At 35.8% G+C, this 24,878-nt stretch overlaps 1 protein-coding gene across 4 annotated transcripts in view; it reads right to left on the reverse strand.

The window, feature by feature from the left end:
* Positions 1-24,878, reverse strand: part of Epc1 (enhancer of polycomb homolog 1) — a 100,905-nt gene that overhangs the window by 3,742 nt on the left and 72,285 nt on the right. For 3 of the 4 annotated variants that reach the window (XM_004641761.2, XM_023701816.1, XM_023701818.1), the window contains exons 3-13: positions 19,110-19,255; positions 18,515-18,721; positions 18,072-18,220; positions 16,331-16,490; positions 12,506-12,682; positions 12,332-12,421; positions 12,102-12,250; positions 10,806-11,158; positions 1,215-1,333; positions 1,066-1,134; positions 109-250 (exon numbers count right to left, since the gene is read on the reverse strand). In XM_004641761.2, coding sequence (XP_004641818.1) covers positions 109-250; positions 1,066-1,134; positions 1,215-1,333; positions 10,806-11,158; positions 12,102-12,250; positions 12,332-12,421; positions 12,506-12,682; positions 16,331-16,490; positions 18,072-18,220; positions 18,515-18,721; positions 19,110-19,255 — 1,761 coding nt within the window. The remainder of the gene's footprint in view (positions 1-108; positions 251-1,065; positions 1,135-1,214; positions 1,334-10,805; positions 11,159-12,101; positions 12,251-12,331; positions 12,422-12,505; positions 12,683-16,330; positions 16,491-18,071; positions 18,221-18,514; positions 18,722-19,109; positions 19,256-24,878) is intronic. The other variant, XM_004641762.1, reaches the window with a different exon arrangement.

Below are 24,878 nucleotides of genomic sequence, written 5' to 3' on the forward strand. Positions count from 1 at the left end.
AGCGTGTGAACAATGGGCAACTTTGCAGTTGGTATTTATGAATACATATGTTAATAGTATATAATACACAGAATATAAGCAAAGCAATTTAAATGTCTTTATGGTTACCTGAGGCTGGAAGGACACCATTCACCCCAATTCCAAGCACCACATCATCCTTCATCTTGAATCCCATCAGTTGTTCCGATGTCATCAAAGCAGAAGCAGCAAATTGAGCACTAGCAGAATCCAAAGTCTTAGAAACAAAACCCTAAAAAGGAAATACAGAAACCTAACTAGTACAATTCACTCTCAAGTGAATGGTAATGCTATACAAATTAACCAAATATCAGCTCAGGTATAAATGAAAATGACAAACCACTGAAATCTCTTTATCTCTTTCCACAGTCATAGTCACTGAGGATGGAGAATTACCTAAGGCAATGGTCATGAATTTTGACTTTCCTATGTGATAATATAGACCATGTACACAGGAGTTACCATAATAAGCCTTTTATACTGTGGAGAACACAAATGTCTAACAAAAAATTTTGGGCAAGAAATATGCTAGCAAAAACATTTCAGTGATTTGCCTACACATATAATGAATAAAAGAATATATAAATGTTTATCTGACCTACACATATCCTCAAACCCAAAGCCTCCTTTGGAATAATGAGATAACTATGCCTTGCTCTTTTAAGAAATAAATGGAGGTAATAAAATATGACAACTTATCCTAGAAATAAATGAGTTCTTGAATTTTTAGAAATTTTTTTTTCTGCAAGAACCCTATAGAAACAAATCTCAGTGTTTAAGTACTAAACATATCTAAATGGCAAATATTTGTCATGCTTTAGGTTCAAGAGTGACCTCTTTCAAGGATAAAAGGTTACTTTAGTATAATCTATGTGAAATTACAATAATAAAAAAATGCCTAAAGTTAATGAACTTCAAGGAATTACACATAGAAGAGGTACATTAACAGACTATAGGTCAGACTAGAAGACAGCATCTTCATTTCATTCAACTATGCTTTTAACACTGCTTAAAGTAGGGAGCAGAGGCGACAGCTTCCATACTCACCTGTAATGTTCTTTCTAAACCCTGTATATTCAGGCGAAAGCCACTTTTCTGCTGGTTAGATGCAAGGTTCTATGACAACAGTTGGTAATTAGAGATGAACTCTGGTGGGAAACAATGAGGGATAATCATAAGACAGACAAATCCCTCACCTGTGAAGTGTTGGTGGAGGAATTACTATTTGCTTGCTGTTGCTGTATTTGTGCAAGCTGCTGTTTCTGCATTAGTGCCAGTTGCTGTTGATGTTGCTGGTATTGTTCGGCTGTAAATGCTGAACATGAAACAAGGAAACACTTTTTAAGTAAAAAAGCACAGACATTACATACATATTACATTGTGAAAACAAATCCCATATTAAAAGTGTGCAAAATTAAAGCATTTGATAGACTTCTGATTCTACTAAAGATCACTTTCAAGTGAAAATTTCAGCATTCCTACATTTAACCAAAGTATCTTTAATTTAATGAAAATTCAAAGTAATCTCCCTAAATTAAAATAGAAAAGCAAACAGCTCTCTTCCCCAATTTCAACACCATTATTTTTGTAAAGCTGTGACACTTGTGCTAGACAGTGTAGAAAAAGTTCTCAGCTTTTTTTAATCCATAGATTTAGAATTCAGTTTTGCACTGAGCTTGAGAAGAATTTGTTAATTACCATTTGGTGTCATTTTATCCATTTTATTCTCCCAAAGCATTCAGATGATTCCTAATAGTTCTGTGTATAAATACTACTATGTATTTTCTATTGTTAGTCATTACAAAGATTTCCTCTGTATGAAAGATAAGACTTGGTTTATTACCCCCTATTTTTTTTAAGAACTCATCCTTTATAAGTTTAACAGGAAGAAAAGAGGCTCCAATGTTAAGGTCAATTACTTTTCCCCACTCAATTAACCCACCTGGAAAAAATCCAGTCAATAAGAACGGAGTTGTTTATGTTGATTTACTGTACAGAATGATGTCTGAGGAAAGACACTGTGTTATGCTACTTATGTTTGTCTATGGAGAGCTCAGTTCTAAAAAAAACAAACAAAAAAATGTTCATTTATTACCCCCCAAAAAGTGTGTGCAGTTTTAAAAAAGGAAACCGTTTGCTTTTCCTTTTTGCCAATTTAAAAAAAGAAAAAAAAAATAGCACATACAATCACAATACATCTGACTTTAAAGGCTTCTTTAAGAAGCCTGTGATGTCTGAGTTAGAATTATTTTAAAACAAAAAGGTTATCGTGCATCCCTGAATACCAGGGAATCTATAAATCATGCAAATTTCCTCAATCTAAACTTGGCTGTTTTCAAAATATTGTCACCTCACTTGTTGCTTAACTACTGATAATTTTTAGTTAAATACTTCAAGTTTTATAATTTTTACTTTTAACTATCTCCCATTATACTGTTTCTGCCTCGTACAATTAGGAAGTATTTAGGTAACAAATCCCACTGTGTATTTTGAATCAGAAAATTGTGAAATATGTAAGAAAGTTTAAGTTATTAATGCCTCAGTAGCCCTCACACTTGATCTGAACTAAGTTCTTCATTTGTAAGAGCAAAAAAGTTATTTCTTATTGGAAAAATTTGCTAATGATTTTCTTATGCGTGTGTTTTGCAAGTCTGTTTAACTGATACCTGTCTTTTGATGAGTTCCTTTTCTTTCTATTTTTGTAATCCAGGGACCTGAATTATACAGGCAAGATGTTAGGATGGTATTCTTAATATTAGGAGATGATCCCTAAACACTGAAATACAAGTGTTATGTTCATACAGCCATTTTCTGTTATGTAACAGAAATGTGCTGGGTCAAAACCTCTAGGAAAATCTATAGAAATGAATACTGCGCTGTGAGGATATTCACAGTCAACCTTATTTTTTTTTAAATATTTATTTATTTATTTATTTATTTATTTATTTATTTATTTATTTATTTTGTGTGTGTGGCCAGCTCAGCTCACCAAGGAGCGGGCTGGCTGGCATGTGGTGCTGGGGGATTGAACCGTGGTCCCTGTGCTTTGCTCAGCTTAGCTTGGTCTAGGTAGGTGCTTCAGACCACTGAGCCATCTCACCAGCCCCAGTCAACCTTATTTTTTCCTTACAGGTAAAAAAATAAAATAAAAAATTAATTACTTAAACCTTAAGTTTCTTGATTTCTTACTTCGACTAGTGTTTTTGAGATTTACACTTTTAACTTCTCAAGTTTGAATATGCTGCCACAGCCTTAACTTTTCTAAGTAAGGAATGCTCAGTACATTTTTTTTTAAAATGGAATTTTTTGAAATTTAGGTCATAAGGTATTTACTAATAATTATTTAACAATAATTTAATGTTCACTGAAGACCGATATATAAAACTCCATTTATATGAATGAAAATATTCTTGTAGAATTTTGGTGCTGTCTTAATAAAAAATTTAGTGATTATTAGTGGATATCAATTTTGAACAAGGTTTCAAATATATTTTCTGTATTTAACATCTTGGTATAAATCAGAGTGGTCAATTGTTTTTTAGCAATTGGTAACTTCTAATTCAAATTTAGAAATAAAAGTTCGACCAGCATTTAAATCAGTGTTCATTTTTTAAATCTACCTACTTTATTTCTATTGACATATTTTATTTTTCAATTCCATTTTTTTTTAAATTTTGTGTGTGTGTGTGTGTGTGGCCAGTTCAGCCCACCAGGGGGCGGGGCTGGCTGGCTTGTGGTGCTGGGGGATTGAACCAGGGTCCCTTTGCTTTGCTAAGCTTGTTCTAAGTAGGTGCTCTAGACCACTGAGCCATCTCACCAGCCCCTTCAATTCCATTCTTTTAAATATATGGTTTTGGTAATTATACTAAAGATGCTGATCTGTTTAACATTTCAAAATGCATGCAAAAGTAAAAATATTGACTTAAAGAAAAGTAAGTTTTACAACCATTCAGGCCCACCAATGGTGATAAGCAGGTGGGTGACTATGTTTAGTTTAAGTTAGCCTATTTCTTGGATACTGCTTAACTATGTACAGAATCTAGTTATGAAATTTTACCTGAATGTTTTTGGGAAATGTTTGAGAAGAATGACAGCAAACCTTTTAGAACTTCTTTGCTTGTGTGTCTGTGTGTGCGCGTGCGTGCGCAGGGTCTCACTACATAGCTTTGACTTGTAGTGATCCTATTTTCAGCCTTCTTAGTGCTGGGATTACAGGTGTGTGCCACCATGCCCAGGCTCCATTGCCAGCTCAATGTACTCAGGGATGGGGTCGGCACAGCATGCGGTGTCAGGGATCAAATCCTGGCCTCTGTGCTTGCCTAAGCAGATTCTTAGTTCACGAAGCTATCTATCCAGCCCTACAACTTTCAATAATACAGACTACTGTGGCACATGTGCAGTAGGTTCAGTTCACCACCACGAACAGAAAAGTAAGAGCAACACTTCAAATGGTAGTGAAGGTATAAAAACCATAGACAGGGACTAAGAAACCTTGACATTTGAGTCCTCAGCTCTTTATCATAAACAGCTGAGCATTTCTGAGCAAGTTAACATTTTGTGGCTTGGTATCTTTATTTAAATGTGAGGAATTAAATCATGTGATCGCTAACATTTTTTTTTTTCCCAGATATGAGGTACTAAGTTTAAAAAATTCCTTCAATCCTATCAGATTCCAGTCCAAAAGAAAGATGTGTAGCTTGGGCTAGATAATAACAAGCAAATACAATCTGAACTAAGTTTTTCACTATTATTTATTTAGAAAACTGAATACTCAAGATCGTGATATCACTATAATTCAAAAGTGCAATCACACACTAAATGGAAGACAATAATGACATCTCTCTAAATCTCTATGAAATGGACCTAGATATCAAAGCACAAAGCTTTTGTTAAAATCCACCTCCAAATTTAGCATAGTTAAATTTGTAAGTCATATAAAGATGGGCAAGATGTTATTAGAGACATATAACCAACCTAGAACAGAACCATTACTCAGAATTAAACAAACAGATCAGGAGGGATCCTTAGAGATTTTCCTCTATAATCTCAGTAGAGATCAAAAAACTTTCCACAGGAAGTCACAGATACTCAGTAATAGAAGGAAGGGAACCAAGAGTTTAAAAATAGACAAAAAATGTTTTACATGTAATATATTTTACATTTACTAGACAGTCAAACATTGTGAGTCAAGTACTTTATAATCCTCATATACATAACATCTGACAAGAATCTATATGGGGGCAAGAGTCAAGGGTGGCTATGATTAAAAGTGGAGAATGTTCAATGGGAACTGGGACCAGGGAAAGAAGCATAACAAGACTTTCACATCTGCAAGATAACACTGGACATCAGTCTTAGTCTGCTTCCTCAGGTAAAACATGAACCTGAAAGTTTAAATTTCAGGAGGTAGCTTTTTTTTTAAATTTTATTTATTCATGTGCGTGTGTGTGGCCAGCTCAGCCCACCAGGGGGCGGGGCTGGCTGGCATGTGGTGCTGGGGGATCGAACCGCGGTCCCTATGCTTTGCAAAGCTTGTTCTAAGTAGGTGCTTTAGACCATTGAGCCATCTCACCAGCCCCAGGAGGTAGCTTTTAAAAAGTTGAATATATAGAAAATTTTCTAACCAAGATCCCCAAACTTAGTAACAACTTGATCTGCAAAGCTGTTGAATGTTCCCTCATTAGAAGTATTTAGGCAGAAGCCAGAAACCACCTTTGTTTCTGCAGCTCTCAATAACCAATTCCCTGGGTCAGAAATTTGTATAAAGTAACCTGACTCTATAAATCCTTAAGGGAGCAGGGTGGGAGGCACAGGTGCCTAAAGAAATAATTCCAAAATTCGGGGGGTTGGAGGGAGATGGAATCTAGTATACCTGGTAAGGAATAACATCAGTGTGTTTCTCACACTTACTACCAGGCACTCAAAGATGAAGTAGGAGGATTATGAATTCAAGTCCAGCCTGGGCAACACTAACTTGTGTAAAAATTATAAAAATATGGCTATGATTTACCTTGTATAACAACAATAAAAATAATCTGGAGTGTAGTCCAGTGACGCGGTACCCCTGGGGTTCAATCTTCAGTACCATAAAACAAACAAAACAAGGAAGAAACAACTCCCAAAATCTATTTTAAAAGATACCTCAAATTAGAAATTTCTTTCATTCTTTTTAGTCCATAGGCAGAGCGTTAATGTATAGGAAGAAGGTAACTTTAAATAAACACAAAATTTAAAGATGAGTCCATGTAGTTCCTAATTAGTGAGCTTGAACTGACAAGGTCCATGAGCCCTTATGCGTCACCTAGAAATGTTTTTTTTTTTTTTTTTTAAATTTTAGGTATTTGGTACAGGGTCTCACTACACAGCTCGGACTTCGAGTGCTCCTCCTGTTTTCAGGCTCCCCAGCACTGGGATCACAGGTGTGTGCCACCATGTTTGGACTTAGTTGCTGGCTCAGTGTGCCCTGGGGGCAGGGCCGGCATGGCATGTGGTGCCAGGGATCAAGCCCTGGACTCTGTATTTGCCAAAGCAGGTGTTTAGTCCACTGATAGAAATCCAATTTGAAAACCTGCATTTGTAGTTGTTCTTCTGACCATAGGTGACTTGACTTATGAAATTATTTGTAGTCAAATGGGTCTCTGAGTATGGAACTCTTGCGTATCACTGTGCAGCTGCAGAAATACTAGCACATGTTACCACAGACGCTGCTCCAGACTCCCACTGATGCTAATGATAAACCCACTTTCTACACCGAAAATTTCTCAGTTTTTTTTACATATTTAAATAAAGATTAGAGTCCCGCGTGTTTACAATATTAACAATTAAAATGTTCATTGCTCAAATTTAATTTCATTTCCAAAGTAAGAATAAAATTAAGTTATAAGCCAGCTTGTATCGTTTTACAGAAATTTAGATAACACATTCTTAGCTACAGATCTTCTGCTCACTTATGATAATAAACCATATCTTTAGCATATATATAAGCTTAGAAAATTGACTTAAAATGCTGATGATGGGGGCCTGCCCTTTAGCTCAGTTCTTTAAGTGGCTGCTTCAACAAAGCAGTCAGGCTCAGGTTGCTGTGGTTCGATCCCCACAACTGAAGTCAGCCAAACCTGCCCTGAAGGCATTCGGAGCAAAAAAAAATCCTTAAAATGCTGATGAAATTTCCTTTGGCACTAGGAGTTTAAATCCTGAACATATCATTGTGGTTTAAAAAAACCATTTTTTTCAGTCTTTCTGAATTTTATCAAGGACTCTTATGTAAAAGTTCTAATGATAAAGTATTGTTACTTACTACCTCCCAACTCAAACACACAGAATACTCAGCCAATGAACAAATACTAAAGTTTCAAAAGTGTTAATGTGGATTTTAAAAACTAAAGGACTACATTTGGAAACTCTCCAAATCACGTATTAATTAACAATCTTTAAAAATAGTTAATCTTTTAGTATGAAAATCTAGCCCTGGAGATTCTAGCTATACATTCAATAGGTCTTCTGCAGACCGTCAACACCAAAACTCTACTGCACAGAAGCAAGCTCAGTAACCAACACCAGCTGAAGGAGGCTACCCCATGTGACTCCTCTGGGCACATTTCTGTTTACACAACTTTGCACAAAGGTCAAACTGAGAAGCAAGCAAAAATGCTTCTGAGCACTTAAAATGGAAGCTATAAAAATTGGGTCAAAATTCATGCAGTTCACTAAAATAAGCAAAATTTTGGTATTTTTCTTTTCTTTTGTCTAAGAAAGGGTCTCACTATGGAGTTTACACTCACCTTGAGCTCACTTTGTAGCCCAGGCTGGTCTCCAACTCGGAACTCACAATATTCCAGCCTCAGCCTGCTGAGTACTGGGATTATAGGTGTGCACTACCACACCCGTCCTCTGGTATTTTCATTCAGAATATCCTATTTTAAAATGATGGTAAGACCTCATAAACGATTATTTAGAAAAGGGAGTCAACCAAGAGGAATAATTAGGTTACTTTTAGGTATAAACTTTACAACAATTGAATAACCAAAAAATGGCTACATTATAACCCACATACTTGGCTCAAGCAGCAGAAAACAGATCAAGTGACTTGTATTTAATATACTGATTAAATCAGTATAGTCAAAATTAAGCCTTAAAATGGTGATATAGGGCTGGGGAGATAGCTTGGCGGTCTAAATGCCCAAGGACCTGGGCTCAACCCCAGGTACCACATGCCACCAGCCCAGGAATGCTGGCCATCGAAACCGGGTGTGGTGGTACACACCTGTAATCCTAGTGCTGGGGAGGCTGAGACAGGAGGATCACTATGAGTCCAAGCTGCATAGCAAGACCCTGTACCGGACGGACGGACAGAAAGAAAAGAAGGAAGGAAGGAAGGAAGGAAGGAAGGAAGGAAGGAAGGGAGATACAGCCTGTCTGACAAGCACATGATCCTGGGTTTAATTTCTGGTTACCCCCACCTCAAAACAAAACAAAACACAAAACAGAAACGAGATAGCTTAGTGGTCTAAAGTGCCTGCTTAGGCAAGCTTAGGCAAGCATTCAGTTCAATCCTGGCGCATGTTGCGCCAGCCCTACCCCCAGGACAGGTTAAGTCAGTCCCCCTCCCCCCCATCTCCCTCTGGAGAGAACCCTTGAAAAGTGTCCTGATGGAAACCCTTGCTTTTCATCAATGTTGACTTTGGCATCACACGTTCACACTTTATCAGGGCTTTTTTGGTATTAATACTGTCACCTGATATCACTAAAGTATCTAGGCACTAGATGAAGGAGTCTGGTTTGTATCTGGGGCCATGTTATGTGGAAAAAATATTTATACTACAATTATAACGAGAGCTGTGAGATTCTTAATGCATGAATGAAATAACAAAACAGACAAGGGACCCTGTAAGAATACAGAGGAGAAACTTCTTCCAGTCTAGGCTCATTCTGGAGAACACATGCTTTTAGAAGAAATAAATTTATAATCTGGTGCAACATGTGAACAGCTAAATTTTCTGCCCCCCACCACAAGGATCTATAGTTGAATTTAAGCTAAATGCTCATATATGATTACACTAAAATTTGCACAAAATAAAGAGAAAAGCATTAGTCTCTGGAATGTTCACAGTTACAAAAGAATAGTATTGCCATAGATTAGGTATCTATTTACAAAATGTATGAGAAAATCTAACAAAATTTAAGAGAAAATTAAAAACTAAATGCAACAGAAAAAGCTAGTAAGCCCATATATAAAAGGAAGTGTACATACAACAAAAGAAATGACTAAGAAGAAAAATTACAAGGACTAAAAACATTACTAAAAATGTCCTTGCAGCTAAACTTTGGTAATGGTCACCTTTTAATATTCCTCATAAACACATCAAAAACATTTTACAATATATATTGAATGCCTACTTTCTAAGCAAAAATAATTAAATTTTAAAAGACCATAAAAAATAAAATAAAAAAGACTAATACTCTTAGAATAGTTAGTACACTTCAAGTTCTCTATCCTGAGGAGAGAGAAGATATGGATTGATGGAACATGGCTATTTTTCCAAGAGTCTTAAACAACTATATAAAGAATTAAGAGGGCTGGAGAGATGGCTCAGTGGTCTAAAGCACCTACTTAGAACAAGCTTAGCAAAGCATCAGGGACCGCGGTTCAATCCCCCAGCACCACATGCCAGCCAGCCCCGCCCCCTGGTGGGCTGAGCTGGCCACACACACACACACCACACACACACACTCTCTCTCTCAAATAAATAAAAAAAAAATTAAAAAAAAAAAGAATTAAGAGCTTAATTATCAAAAGAAAACAATTTCAAGTTTATATTTTTAAAGTCTCTGTCCTCATACAGTATGTAAGTCTTCACACTGAAAAATTCTTCACTTTGACTTTTAAAGACTATATAGCAGAAAGAAACTAGCTCTTGATGATAAAGACATTAAAATCAACAGAATTACTAATAATCTGTTAGGATTCAGAAAAACCGCTTATCTTTGAGATTATTTCTGAAATGTGATTATTTTTCTCATAAACTGAAAGACATTTCATAGAAGTATTTTTTTGTAACCACTAAAGGAATTAGTTTATGGAATATTCCTGTAGGCCTTTAAGAGCAGAACTTCATATCTGTAAGGCAGTTTACCTGTAATTTTAACAGGTGACCACAGAAATAAATACCCTTAGAGTACTTTAAGAAAATCTGTAGTTGTTGCCTTAAAAAATTCTGTAATAACATGTTTCAACAGTGAGTTTCTATAATCTATATACCTCAAATAGTATATTCATGTATATTAAAACAAAAAGCTCAAAAAAGTTTCTATTTTATATACATCTCATACAATGTGAATGTAAATTGCTCTTATCTAAAATGTTTTCAGATATATTAAAACAACCTTTCTCTCTTGAAACTTAGTTTCTCTTATACATTATTCTGAATTATGGTGTAAGTTATATAGACTTACTGACTTGTTAGTCTATGCTTAATCAGATTATATAAAGACTAGAAGCGTTTAAGTATAAAATATTAAAAATGTATGGTCCATTTTCTTTTTATATTGTTTGACAAGGTAACTGATAAATTTTCATGAACTGCACACAGGAAACAAACATCACATATTAAATAATAACAAACCACTTCTGTATATGGGTATACTTAAATGAAGAGATATACACAAACTCATATAGCAATAGTATCCAAATAAATAGTACTATTAGCCACAAATGTAACAGACCATATACTCAAAAATATGGACAAACCCAGTAATTCTATAGACACATGCATCACAAATAAACATACCAAAGTGTGTTGAACTGCTGCTACTTTTACTTTGTGTAGAGGTACTGCATGTCTGGGTCCCAGGTTGTGCTGTGCCTGTTCGATTTATACTCCTATATAATTTTCTACTGGAGAGTTCATCATTGTCACCGTCATGTAGTGATGGTGTCCGAGGCCTAAAATGCCGCCATCTACATGATTTGATATTGACTAGTATCTGACTGAGGTCTTTAGAGAAAGATTTGTCCGAGGTATTTGTTTCTGAGGTATTGGCAAATTGATTGACTGGAGAATGTTGTGTTGAGGAAAGCATTTCCAAATCCAGATGGCGAAATATACTGTCATAGTCTGAATGAGCTCTGTCCAATAAGACCCTATTAAAAATAAGATAAAAAACTTCATTTAAAACAGCTATTCAAAGATTAAATTAAAAAAGACACATCTTTCTTCTCCTAACTTCTGAAGTGGAATAAAAGCATATTGAGTATTTAAATACTATGAAGTTGATTCTTTTAGCTTTGGGATCTTTTATTCCAAAATTTCAAATTCTGATGGTTATTTAAATCGAATTTTTTCTTTTTTTTTTTCTCTTTGGCGGAACCAGGGATTGAACTCAGGCCCTTGCGCTTGCCGGGGAAGTGCTTATTCCACTAAGCCATTTCCCCAGCCCCATCAAATTATTTTTCAACCAAACATTTTTACTTTGTTTTTTAGTATGTTCAATAATTGCTTTTTCTTTCCACATATGCTTATATAAAGGCATTTAGTGTATTTAATACAGGGTCTCACTACGCAGCCTGGATTCACAGTGATCCTCTGGTTTTTAGCCTCCCCAGCGCTGGGATTACAGGTGTGTGCCACCATGTCCGGAGCTCTACCATGCACAGGAAGAATAATTAGATCCTGACAAACTGGGTCATGCATAGATCACGGTCACTGAAAAGTTAACTTATTACTTTATTTAATGTGACAACTGGTGGTATACTTAATCCTTTCTCCCAGAAGGAACTTTTTAAGTAGTCTAACCTATGTGTGCTAACATGACTTGTATTTGTCTTCCTCTATTGCATTTTTAAATAATTGTATCCCATGGTAATTTATGTGAGGGTTTCAACTTTGGGAAGAAAGCAAAGATCATCTACCTAGGATGTATTACAGTTATACTTTGTGTCTATTAAAAGGCTGCTTAAGGATCAAGTAGCAAAATGACAAATTAGTCAAGAGTAGCAAACAGGAATTAGTATGTTTGTTAAACTTTAAATCTGATTAGTCCTCCACCTAAAATATCCCTACAGTAGTAATATAGAAATACCTTACCTTCCACCGCGCCCAACCCGTCTCCGTGCAAATCCAATACACCTTTGGGGTACAGTGAGAGTAGTTAAGCAGTATCTATATCGCACATCTCCTAATCCTCCATCTTTAGGACTAGTCCAAGGCCAGTTGCCAGTTTGGTCTAAGTGAGGCTTAAAAAGAAATCCAAAGGCATTATTTTATTTTGGCATTAAAAGCAAATAGTTTATGTACAAAAATAGCCTAAAACTTACAGCATAGTACTGACAGCCTGCTTTCCTACGGAAAGCAAAAGGTCCATCAGGATCATTCTCTTCCTCAGCTTCTGAAGAGCCAGACAAAACCTTTAATAAAATATAAGAAATAGGTCAAATGTGTGATTTCCTGTATTCTTCTTCTATATTCATAAAGGCCTTTATTCTATGTACCTGGGAGAGAGGTTCTTCATCTGAGCTGGGAAAGTCATACTGATTTAAATCTTTAGCATTAAAGACTGGCAGTGCAGCAGGACTCGTCTGTTGAGGAGTAGCAGCAGCAGACGATGGTAAGACTTTGGGCTTCTTCTCATATTTCCGTTTCGGTCGAATAATATCGGCTTTATCTTGCTGCAACAAAGATGAATTAATTATACACCAGAAACCACATCCTACAATTTAAAGTTTTGAGGGTAATTTTATTTTATTTTTATTTATTTACTTATTTGTATTTTAGGGAAGGGTCTACAGGGTGTTCAGGGTCTCACTACTGGATCGGGCTTGTAGTGATTCTGTTTACAGCCTCCCAAGTGCTGGGATTACAGGCACACACCACCATGCCCAGTCTCAATTGCTGTCTCACAGTGTGTCCCTGGGGTGGGGCAAGCACGGCAGGCTTAAGGGTAATTTTAAAAGAATAAGGCAGGGAATATAGTTCAGTGGTACAGCAGCACCTGCCTGGCAAGCACAAGATCCTGAGTTAAGTCCTGGTACCAAAATAAGTAAGTTTGTTGGTATAATTAAGGCATTTATATTAACAGACACAATAGTCAGGTCTGACACCTTACATTTTAAGGTTACAGAGAAGCTGACCTAAAACATGAGTATGTCCTACAATTTATGCACTTTTTTTTTTCTTTCTTTTTTGTATTTTAACGAAGGGTCTCACTACTAGATCGGACTCGTAGTGATCCTCCTGTTTACAGCCGCCCAAGGGCTGGGATTACAGGCATGCGCCAACACGCCCAGTCTCAATTGCTTTCTCAGTGTAAACCGGGGGCGGGGCTGTCATGGTAGGCGGGAGATTGATCCCCTGGCTCCTGCCCCTGCTTGCAGGTGCTTTAATCTGCTGAGCTATTGGCTGGCCCTTACACAGTTTTATGGACTATTAAATTCAAATGAAGTTAAAGGAGAGACAGCAAGTTCTCCAGCTTCTAAAATTCTGTAAAGTGGGCTGGCCTGATAGTGCAGTCAGACTAAAGTGCCTTCTTAGGCAGAGCACAGGAGCTGAGGTTCAATTCCTGGTGTGCCATGCCAGCCCTGTCCGCCGGGTGTGCTGAGACGGTAACTGAGACTGGGTGTGGTGGAACGCACCCGTAATCCCAGCACTTGGGAGGCTGAACACAGGAGAATCATTATGGAGTCAGATCTATGTCCTGAGAAGACCCTATAGACACTGTAGACCCTGTCTTAAATACAGAAAGAAAAAAAAATCTTTAATTCAATTGGTATTTTAACAGTGGCTCCTCTAATTTTAAATTTTCTATACAAATTCGGAGAGAGAGTATGTGTTTAGTCTTTGCTCTCAAGCAGAAACAAATCATTGTATGACTGAATTGACAGAACACAGCACACGCCAAAGGATGGCAATGGCTAGAAGTATGCATTTGATACCTAGGCAACAGGAAAGGAAAACTAAGGTAGAAGTATTTGTTAGGAAGAAAAAAATGAAGGCAAAAACTGTATCACATCTGTATAAATACGCCAAATATTTATGTTAAGTACACTAAGTATTCATGTTTAACTATTAAATTGTAAGGTACATTATGGCATTTAGTTTACAAAGTTAAGTATTAAAAAAAGGTGGATTAAAGCACCTGCTTGGGCAGATGCAGGGGCCAGGAGTTTGATCCCCTGACCTGCTGTGCTGCCCCCAATGAGACAGCAATTAGGACTGGGTGTGGTGGCATGTGTCTGTAATCCCAGCACTTGGGAGGCTGCTAACAGGACTGTACACCCTGTCCCAAATAAAAATTAAAAAATAATAAAAATATTTTAAACAGGTAACTATTAAGGTATCTGTACAAGTCTATGGTATCAACAGGATAGCCTTTTTTTCACTTTAGCAGTTTTTTATTTTTTATTTATTCTTGCATTTTAGCCAATATTGAGTAGGTCTCTACTATCTGTGAATTACTGCACCTTTTTTTTTTTTTTTTGGTGGAACCAGGGATTGAACTCAGGCCCTTGGCTTGCCAGGCAAGCACTTATTCTACTGAGCTATCTCCCCGGCTCCAGTAGTTTTCAATTAAAAGTTGCACATAGGAGGACATTATTCCCGCATCTTCTCAATTGTATCCTCCCTGTATTTACCCTTTTCCTTTCCTACTTGGTGAGACTTGGCTTTCTGTTTCAGAATCTTTGTGGTCTTTGTCTAGTTTTAGCCTGGTAATAACCACCTTGTGGGGTGAATGTTCACATGGAGAGATGTGCCATTTGCCTTTTTTTGGCCTTTCCCCCTCCCCCCCGTAATTTGCCATTTGCCTTTTCCCACTACACCCATTTTTTCAATGTAGATGACCCATTTTTTTCTATAAACTGGGACTACTCTGCCAATCTGGGTCTGCACAAAACCTGAACCTCATTGTCCTTTCAAATGGGCATAGATCTGACACTATTTCTGTCTCAGCTCTTTGGAAAGAGGGGAAGATATTAATTCTCTTGTGAACATGGGAAGGTGCACTAAAATGCCTTTCATGGTTTTCACTTCAGTCCCAAGTCACAAAAGGATTGAACTTCATTTTGGCCACTGTAACTCAAGCAAAGGCCACAAAAGGGAAGAGCAACATGACAGCCTGGAGTCAAAAGCTAGTTACAGGCATACAGAGTTCAGAGAGGGGGACAATACTTAGCAAAATTAGATTAAGTATAAAATTTAAATATGTTTGTGAATGATAACATTTTGGAGCATGATCATAACTCTCTGGATTATCAAAGACAGTGACTTTTTTGACTAACTTCCCCAACAATTTTTAAAATAATACCTATTTTTTTTTTTTTTTTTTTTCATAAAATGGTCTTTGGCATTGCTCTAAATGACAGGAAAAAAGTTGAGGATACAGATGTAACTAATTGGCATGACAAGCTGTGCAGTCAAATTTGAAGTCCTGTATGACCACAGTAAAAAAACAAACAAAAAAACCCTGTAGACACATTATATTAAATAATCTAGAGAAGACAACAAAACTGATGGCAGACTCACTTATATCCCCCAGACTAAACTAGAAGAATCTTAAGTTTCATGATAAATTTCATACGAAAAAGAAATGGTATTCCCCATATGAACATTTTTCAAAAAGCTGTCAACAGCCTTGTTTTTGTTTCCCTTCACTAATTTTATTTTCCTTAACCAATTTATTCTTTTTTTTTTTTAACCAATTTATTCTTCACAATTTGGTTACAGAGGAATTTGTCAAAACTACTCCCATTTCTAAAATACTACCTATACTACAAACTATTAAATTACCTTTATATTTTTATTCCACTTGCACACTAATATGTTCACAAAGGACAAATCTACGCTACACTACCAAGGATTTCAAATTCTTCTCCCTAACCCCTACATATTTTGTTTCCATTCTTTCAACAGCTCATAATCCTGCAACTATTAAAATATTCCTTTTATCATAGTATAAAATCTACCTTTTTTTTTTTTTTTTTTTTTTGCGGAACCGGGGATTGAACTCAGATCCTTGTATTTGCCAGTCAAGTGCTTATCCTACTGACCATCTCCCCGGCCCCAAAATCTACCTTTTATAAGATAAGGAAATAAAAAATTTCTTTTGGGGGGAGTGGGTACCAGAAATCAAACTCAGGACAACCTCATGCTTGCCAGGCAGGCACTGTGCCATTGACCTAGACCTCTGATCCCTCAAATTTCTAGCATTACAGTTTTACATCATATTTCATGGTAAATTTTATATGTATTTTTAAACTCTCATTCTAATGATAAAATACTACTTCATTATCAGATACTTTTGTCACAAAAACTTTCATTACCTTATTAACTTTAAACTCCTTTACATCCATTACTTCCTGATGTTTAAATTGACTGCTATTAGTAATAGGAATGATGGGGACAGCGTAAGTAGGCTTCATTGGCTGTCTCTGTGCCATAACCTCAGACATGATCTCTCCACTGTAGTCACCCAGATTATACCTGCAAGTTTTTTAAAAAAAATTTTAAAACTGTATATATTCAAAGAAAGTAATGTGGTATTTGATAAATATACACTGTGAAAGGTCTAATACAATCAAACTAACATACATTGATTATCTCAGTTACCCTGTATGTGGTGAGATTATTTAACATGTATTCTTTCAGCAAATGTCAAACTTCAGCATTACCAACATTATATTATGAAGTAAACTATCCAGTCTATCTCCAGTTACTCATTTTTTACTGTAAGTACATACCCTTGGATTGTTATTCAAAAATGTTTTTATCTGTCAGTTACACCTAAACAAAGCTTGGAAAAGTGGGTCTGCTGAGCTGGCCCTGCCCCCAGGGCACACTGAGATGGCAATTGAGACTTGGCGTGTTGGGGCGCTCCTGTAATCCCAGCTCTTGGGAGGCTATAAACAGGAGGATCACTATGAGTCCGATCTACATGGTGAGACCCTGTACTAAATACATACAAAAAAGCTTGGAAAAGTTTTGTAAATAGTTACCCATATGATCATTAATAACTGAACAGAGTAGAATATAATCAATTAGACTTAAGGTCACAGTTAAACCGTAATTGTGTTGTCTATAAAAATTAAAAGATTAAATCATTCCTTTTTTCTTCCTTTTACTTTTTTTGTTGCATAGCTGTAACTAACTTGGTACATAATAACTCTGTGTGTGTGAGGGGACTGAAAACCAAACTTTTACTTTTGTAATTTTGATGACAAACTTCGTGAAGTTGGAATTAATGCCTAAAGCAATGCATACAATTTTCTCCTGATTAGAATTGTCTGAATTATAAAACTAATTTTTCTGACAGGAATCACGTAACATTTAATAGTGATTTTCTTAGTGGATAGTACTCACAGATGTAGGGCAGTTAGGCTTTAAGTTTTCACTGTGTATACTGCTGACTGAGTGTTAAGATGTATGGGCCTTTTCTTCTCTCTTTTGTACTTAGGTTTTTTTTTTTTTTTTTGTGGTACCTGGGATTGAACTCAGGACCTCTTGCGCTTACCAGGCAAGCACTTATTCCACAGAACTATCTCCCCAGCACTTATATTTTTCTTTTACAAAACCTACTCTTCCAGGATGTATTGGCATTATGGCTATAATCCCTGTTACTTTGAAGGCTGAAGCAGGAGGATCATAAATTCAAGTTATTGCCTGGGTAATTTAAGTGAGATTGTCAAAAATTAACAAGGGCTGGGGATGAAGCTCAGTGGCAGAATGCCCCTGGTTCAATTCCCAATGTGGGGAAGAATATGACTATCTAATATCTAGTGAATAAAATGTGAACTTCAGAAATGATGGATATTTTTTCACAGCCCTGTACACACCACCAGTAAGAACAAATGAAAATTGAAATACCTGACTTATTGTATCATTAGTGAGCCCAATCACTTTTAAAGCAAATAAGTACAGGAATGCATGTAATATTATCTAACTTATATTAATACACACTTAGTCTGTTATAGTTATTAAATGAAGATATTTCTGTAATTATAAATGCTCAGGAAGCAAATTAACTCAGTATGCAAACATTACCGGTACTATTAAAATATACTTTACCTCTTTTCCATAATCTCCAGTGTTAAATGCAGTAACTCCCTTTTACTCTTTTCTCTTCTTTTTATCATCTCTAGAATAGTAACAGCCCGACTTAGATCTCGACGAAGCTTAAGCATTTTTTCGTAAGAGGCTTCATCATTTTTGCGATTCTGCAGATACAAAGTCGCTTACTTAGTACTGATAAGCACTTCTAAGCAATAGTGCTATAAGCAGAGTTACACTGGAACAGAATATAAATCATCAGGAAATCAAATTTCATATATGATTTTAAGTAATCATTAAAATATATTGTTACTGACTCCATAACAAATTTTAAGGTAAGCTTATTTTAGTATTTTTCCTTGTAAGTGAAAGGCTGTTTACAACATAAATCAAAGAATTAAGATATTGACTGTAAATAGCTTTAAAATAGAAAAAAAATTTAAATGAACAAATTCACTTACCTTTCGAGTCTGCATTTTTTCAGTGCGTCTTCTAAAAGCCACATAAGGATCATTTGTGCTGGAACCATCTCGCTTCTCTTGTTTTACTAATGGAATAAGAGATGGCCCTCGACAGGTTTTTCTCTTTTTAATCCAGTATTCATAAACTTCTCTAATTAATTCATCATCTTCTTTTAGTAGCAATTTGGCTTCTTGAAGACTGACTGGCTAAATGTAAAATATTATGTCATTTTCACATAATACATATATAGGGGTCAAAAGTATTCCAAATAAAACTACCATAATCAAAACTACAGTAGTACTAACAAATAACAAACTTATATACAGTACTTTATACATGTCAGTAACTAAACTAGAAGCTTTAACACAGTATTTAATTTAGTTGTCATAATAATCCTACGTTTATCATTTATATTTTACATCTGGGAAAACTGAAGCAGAAAATTAAACATACTATTTAAGATTGTAAAGGTTGTAAGAGATAGCAGTAAGATGTGAGTCCATGTTTTTCAACTCCAAAGTCGCTTGCTTAGCCTCCTTGAATATTAAGTTTTCATAAATAGAAATACTGATACAGACACTATATAAATTATACCTGCTGACCACTGCCTTTTTCCAGACGATCAATCATTTCCTCAAACTGTAATGGACAGATGTCCATTTTCTTTTTCAGTTTATTCACAAACACTTCATCTTCAGAATCCAAATCATAATCAGGCTGTTCAGCATCCAAACTAAAAGCTGACAGAAGAAACCACAAGCAGTCATGTACTGTGCAAATTCACTAATTAAAAACAAAACAAAACAAAAACACCTCAAAGATGTCTGAATAAAAGAAAGAACTTTCTGAAGATTTTTTGATTTTGGTTTCAACCACAATCTAAGTTACAGCTATGTCTTCCACACTTAAAAAGATTATCTTTACTAGGAATATAAATTAGTAAGAGACAACAGATGAGACCCCTTCCACACACTCCTAAAGGCCAATAAAGTAGAAGCATGATACTAAGAACATGATACTAAGAACATGAAGAGATAAGTGTATTAGCTGAACCAGATGCCAATGTTCCATATTTGTAGTTCTAAACTCAGATCAAGCAATTTCAGTTTTACATTAACAGCTGTCACTCAGCAGATTCCTGGCAAGATTTGTTTTACTGATAGAATAAGAGATCAAGCTATGCTGATGCTCATATAAAAAGCAAAATATTAAAGAAAGAAAACAAAGTAATAATTACAGGCCTGATGTTTCTAAAACTGAAAATATATTTGCAGTAAATGAGAGGCTATTATAAGAATGAATTATAGAAAAAAAAATCAAAATACCAAACAGTATGATATCAAAACTTTTCTCCTAACTTTCTCCTTCTACTAAGCCTAGCAACTAACTGCTTATGAGATCTTTTCTACCTAGCCTTTCTAGTGTTACTTGATGATCCAATAACATCATATTTCATATTATTTCACATAGCATGTTTTTTCATGATTTCAGGTCTTTACATTAGCTATTTTCTACCTGCCCAATCAGCAAATGCCTATTTAATCTTTTTTATGCACCTGACCTATCTTTTCTTTTCTTTCTTTTTTTTTTTTCTGACCTATCTTTTCTACAGTCCTTTCTTGACTGTCTCTTACCTAATAAATGGTTCCGAGTCTCTTTTCCTTTTTTAGTAACTATGAGCCCTCTCCCCACAAAACTGGTAAACAACATGCCATTCAAACATGACCTAAAAGTTTGTAGCCCAAAGGTTAAAAAGCTTGTTCTAGACCACTCACTCTCTCCATATTATTTTCTGCACACTTCACAATCTACTAGTTAAAGAATGTCTCCCACTATGTTGACTAATACCCTTGAGGGGAGGCCTATGTCTTACTTATCTCCACATCGCCAAGTGTAGAAAGGGTGACATCTTTTCTCTGTCACCACTGCTTGCTATACTCAACTGAAAATTATTCTAATGTTATGCATGGTTTTTGAGGTGAGAAAAAACTGCAAACAAACCAACCCAATCAACCAGTCACTCAATAGTGAAGTCTGTAACAGCTGTAAGAGGAAACTGGCTGCAGAGTAACTGTCAACCTTAACGCAGTAATTGCCCTAGTGGAGAAGAATCCTGTATTTGTAGAATTAAATTTATTGCTTCATTTTCTATTTTGACCTGTAGCAGTTCTGTAACATTCCTAATTAAAACAAATGAATATTCAGACCCTTCAATAATCTCTAGATGTTAGAGCAACAAAAGGCCCGTCAATAATTTTTCATGATTGTATTTTTTTTTCATGCTTGTATTTTGTATGTCACTGATACACGAACAGGTTTTTGAAGATCTAGAACTGGATCAAAACTGTTAGATTAAAAACACTTGATTTTTTTGTTGGTGGTGGTTGCTCCTGACCAAATTCAATCACACGTATGTCGTTCAGTGCAGTACAACTTGCTATGTGTGGCTAATTAAACTGCATTAAATAAAAATTTAAAATTCAGTCTCTCTGCTAGGTGTAGTAGTGGTGCATGCCTATAATCTCAGCACTCTGGGAAGCTAAGGCAGGAGAGTCACAAGTTCCAGCCCAGCCTGAGCAAATCTATCCACCTAGTGAAACCTTGTGTTTCTAAACAAAAAGTAAAACAGGGCTGGTGATGCAATCTTGCAAAGGCCCTGCCTGGGCTCAATCCTCACTGACAACAAAATAAAACAAAACAAAACCCTCAATTCTCTCAGTTACATGACCTACATTCAAGTGCTAAATACATATATACTGCTAGTAACTATACCAGACAGCACAGATTACAGAGTATTTCATCATTGTACAAAATTCTATTAGGCAGAACTGATACAGATAATCCTGAAAGCCAAACCAAAAGGGGCAGTCAATGCTATCCTTTCTTAAGGTTCTGTGTTACATACTTTTAGGAATTCAATTATACACTACATGGCCTTCTCCAGTACTAAATTTATTTTTATAAATTATTTAAATTATGTCAAGCCATAATCACACACAGTTCATAAAAACTGAACACCTTTATCAAGTTACTTTATCCTTTATTTTTCCATGAACATATACTTATCATATTTCTGTTATACACTGTATCATCAATGATACACACCACATCCAACCTGAGGAAAGTAATCAAGACTGAAAAGAAAGATTCCTATCATATGATCAAGGAGTCCAGTGTCTTTTCCACTGAAGTTAACAAGGATCTGACGAAGTCCACTAGTATGTATAAGAGGAGTTTCTTTGACTGTAGAAACACATTTAAAATCTTAAATATCAGGGGACTTGTTCAGATACAAAAATATCATACCTCTACAACAGTGCAGACATGTAATACTCTACTCTAGGATTTCATCTGACAAAAAAACTGCAGCCAATGACCTTAATATAATTTAGCATCAGATGAATCTATGGCTTCTAACTGACAAGTCAATCAAGGCCAATGAAGACATGGCAGTATTTATCACAGTCCCAGAAATATGAGTTTTGCTTCAGAATTTTGAGTCCTATTACTAAATATGTTCAAAGTAGAAAATAAGTCTAACACCACCCACCCCTATCAAAATAAAACAAAGTCATTTCTAATCAAATTCTGTCAACTAAAATTAGACCTAACTTGTCAATTATTGTAAAAGGGAAAGACATCAGAAATGGTCCAGACTAAAGAATATTAAAAAGACCATTTCTGGGCTGGTAAGATAGCTCAGCAGACTAAAGTGCCAGCTGAGGCAAGCTTAGGCAAGTGTAAGGACCATGGTTCCATCCCCAGCACCACATGCCGTGCCAGCCCCGCCCCAAGGGCAGGCTGAGCCAGCTAGAGTACAGGCATAGTGGCACACGCCTATAATCCCAGCATTGGGGAGGCTAAAAGCTGGAGGATCACCATGAGTCCAAGCTGTGTAGTGATACCCTGAAACAACCAAATACATTTTAAAAAATAAAACAAATAAATAAAATAAAAAGACCACTACTAAAAAAGTAATCCTGATCCTAGACTGATCTTGTACTAAAGAGGAGAGACTAGGTTATAAAGCATACAGAATACACTGATGATTCTTGTGTGGTTCCATCTTGATCTTAATTGAAAAAATGATTAACTCTTAACATTCTTTCTACATTGTATCATTCCACTCTTGGCATTCTACTGTAAGCACGACATGGCTCTTCTACCCTATTTATTGCCATTATGGGTTTATGGAGTTTTATTTTTTTCAGTGAATTACTCCAACTGTTCCAGAATCAGCCAAGAAAAATCTCTATCTTTGTGATTCCCACCACCCTACCCCTATTTAAAGCATTTATTATCTGGCATTAGTACACCATCTAGGGTCATCTTCATCTACCTTAAATCTCAGCTCTGGACTTTCCCAAGCGTTCTTGGTTTTATTTAGTAGGATACAGATTTAGAGAACAGGTCCTAAGTATATTTACTGGTACTAAATATACTTCCTTCAAAAAGACAGAACCACAAAAAATTTACCTATCTCCATCCACATATATGCATATAAAATACGCATCCTTGAATGCCCTTTATTTTTTTTTATAATTTTTATTTATTTGAGAGAGAGAGAGAGAGAGAGAGAGGGAGGTGTGTGTGGCCAGCTCAGCCCACCAGGGGGCGGGGCTGGCTGGCATGTGGTGCTGGGGGATTGAACCGCGGTCCCTGATGCTTTGCTAAGCTTGTTCTAAATAGGTGCTTTAGACCACTGAGCCATCTCTCCAGCCCCTTGAATGTCCTTTAATAAAGGTTTCTGTGAATTCAAGTGCAAAGACGGGAGAGAAAGAAAAGAACTGCTGGGTCAGCAAGACAGCTCAGTGGAAGAAGTGCCTGCTTAGGCAAGCACAGGGACTAGAGTTCAACTTCCGGCACCACATATTCTGTGCTGGCCCTGTCCCTGGGCACAGTGAGCTGGTGACCTAGTCCAGGCACGGTGGCACATACCTGTAACCTCAGTGCTGAGAGGCTAAAAACAGGAAGATCACTACAAGTCTGAGCTGTACAGTGAGACCCTATACAAAATATATTTTTTAAAAAATTGTTCATGACTATTCTAAGCAAATATGTTTTACCATAAAAAAAAAAAAAAAATCCTATTCATGTAATCTAGAAGCCTCACAGATTACCACTGAAAAGAGAAACAACATTAAGAAACAGAAGGTCCTTACAGCAAGGAACTAAAGGGGACAGTGGCTTTAATATGGATATTTTCCTGTAGAGGTCTGAAAAAATTTTGATTTTTTTTTTTCCTAAGCCATGGGAGGGCAGGAATGGTGGCAGAATTTCCCAACAGTTGGTGAAATGTTAATAGATTTAAGCAATACACTGGGAAAAGGTGGATTAAAGTCAGTTAAATATTTAATGTAAGAGCAATACAGCCTACAAACATATTAGTATATATTATGACTCTAGGAGTGGGGAAGAGAATAAGCAAATTCTCAAACAAATTTGACCACCGCTTTCCAGGGAATACTAATTAACAATTAAAAAACTCCAAGTAAACATTTGTGCAACATCTGGAATTTTAAGTATTTATCAAGTTCCTTCCTTCCTTCATTGTGTTTATATAATTTCTGAAGAATTATACATAATATAAATATATATCATGCAAATACATGTAACTGCAGAGTTACTAAAGAATCCAAGGCAATGTACCTTTCATAAGAAACTTACTGGATCATCTAGTAGTCAAGATCCAATCTTATCTTTGGAAAAATTTACATTATTATTAGGTTTTCTTCATTTATTATATTAAAAGTCAATACCAATTTTTATAGAATATGAATTTTACATAATTTCTTACAGAAAAGAGGGAAGAATTCTCACTTGTTTTATAGTATTTTAATGATAGCCAAACAGACATGACAGATAAGCAAGAGTTATTACTCACATCTTTTATAAATGTTAAGCAAAAACTCCAGCACTGTATAAAATATGTATTCTGCTAAGTGAGATCTATTCTAAGTATACAAAGCTGGTTCATTATTTGGAATCAGTCACTGTAAACTGCCACATGAACAGATTGAAAAGGAAAGAAGTACAGGTTACTAATTGTTACAAAATGAGTATTTATGAAAAAAATTTTCAGTGCATTAGGACTAGAGTGAACTTCTTAAATCTCATAATAACCTAAAATCTATAGCTAACCTCATACTTGGTGGTAGTAATAATAATAATACCAAACTGAATTCTTACTCTAAGATTAGGAACAAGGCAAAGGTGCTAGCTTCTTTGGCTATTCTTATTTTAACATAATAAGATCAAGTCACTATCATAAGGCAAGAAAAAAATTAAAGGCATCCAGATTAGGAAAGAAAATTAGCCTATATTTGCAAACAACAGCATGACTAACATAATAAAAACTCAAAA

This window comes from Octodon degus, unplaced genomic scaffold (assembly GCF_000260255.1).
Source record: "Octodon degus isolate 3935 unplaced genomic scaffold, OctDeg1.0 scaffold00141, whole genome shotgun sequence".
Lineage (NCBI taxonomy): Eukaryota > Metazoa > Chordata > Mammalia > Rodentia > Octodontidae > Octodon > Octodon degus.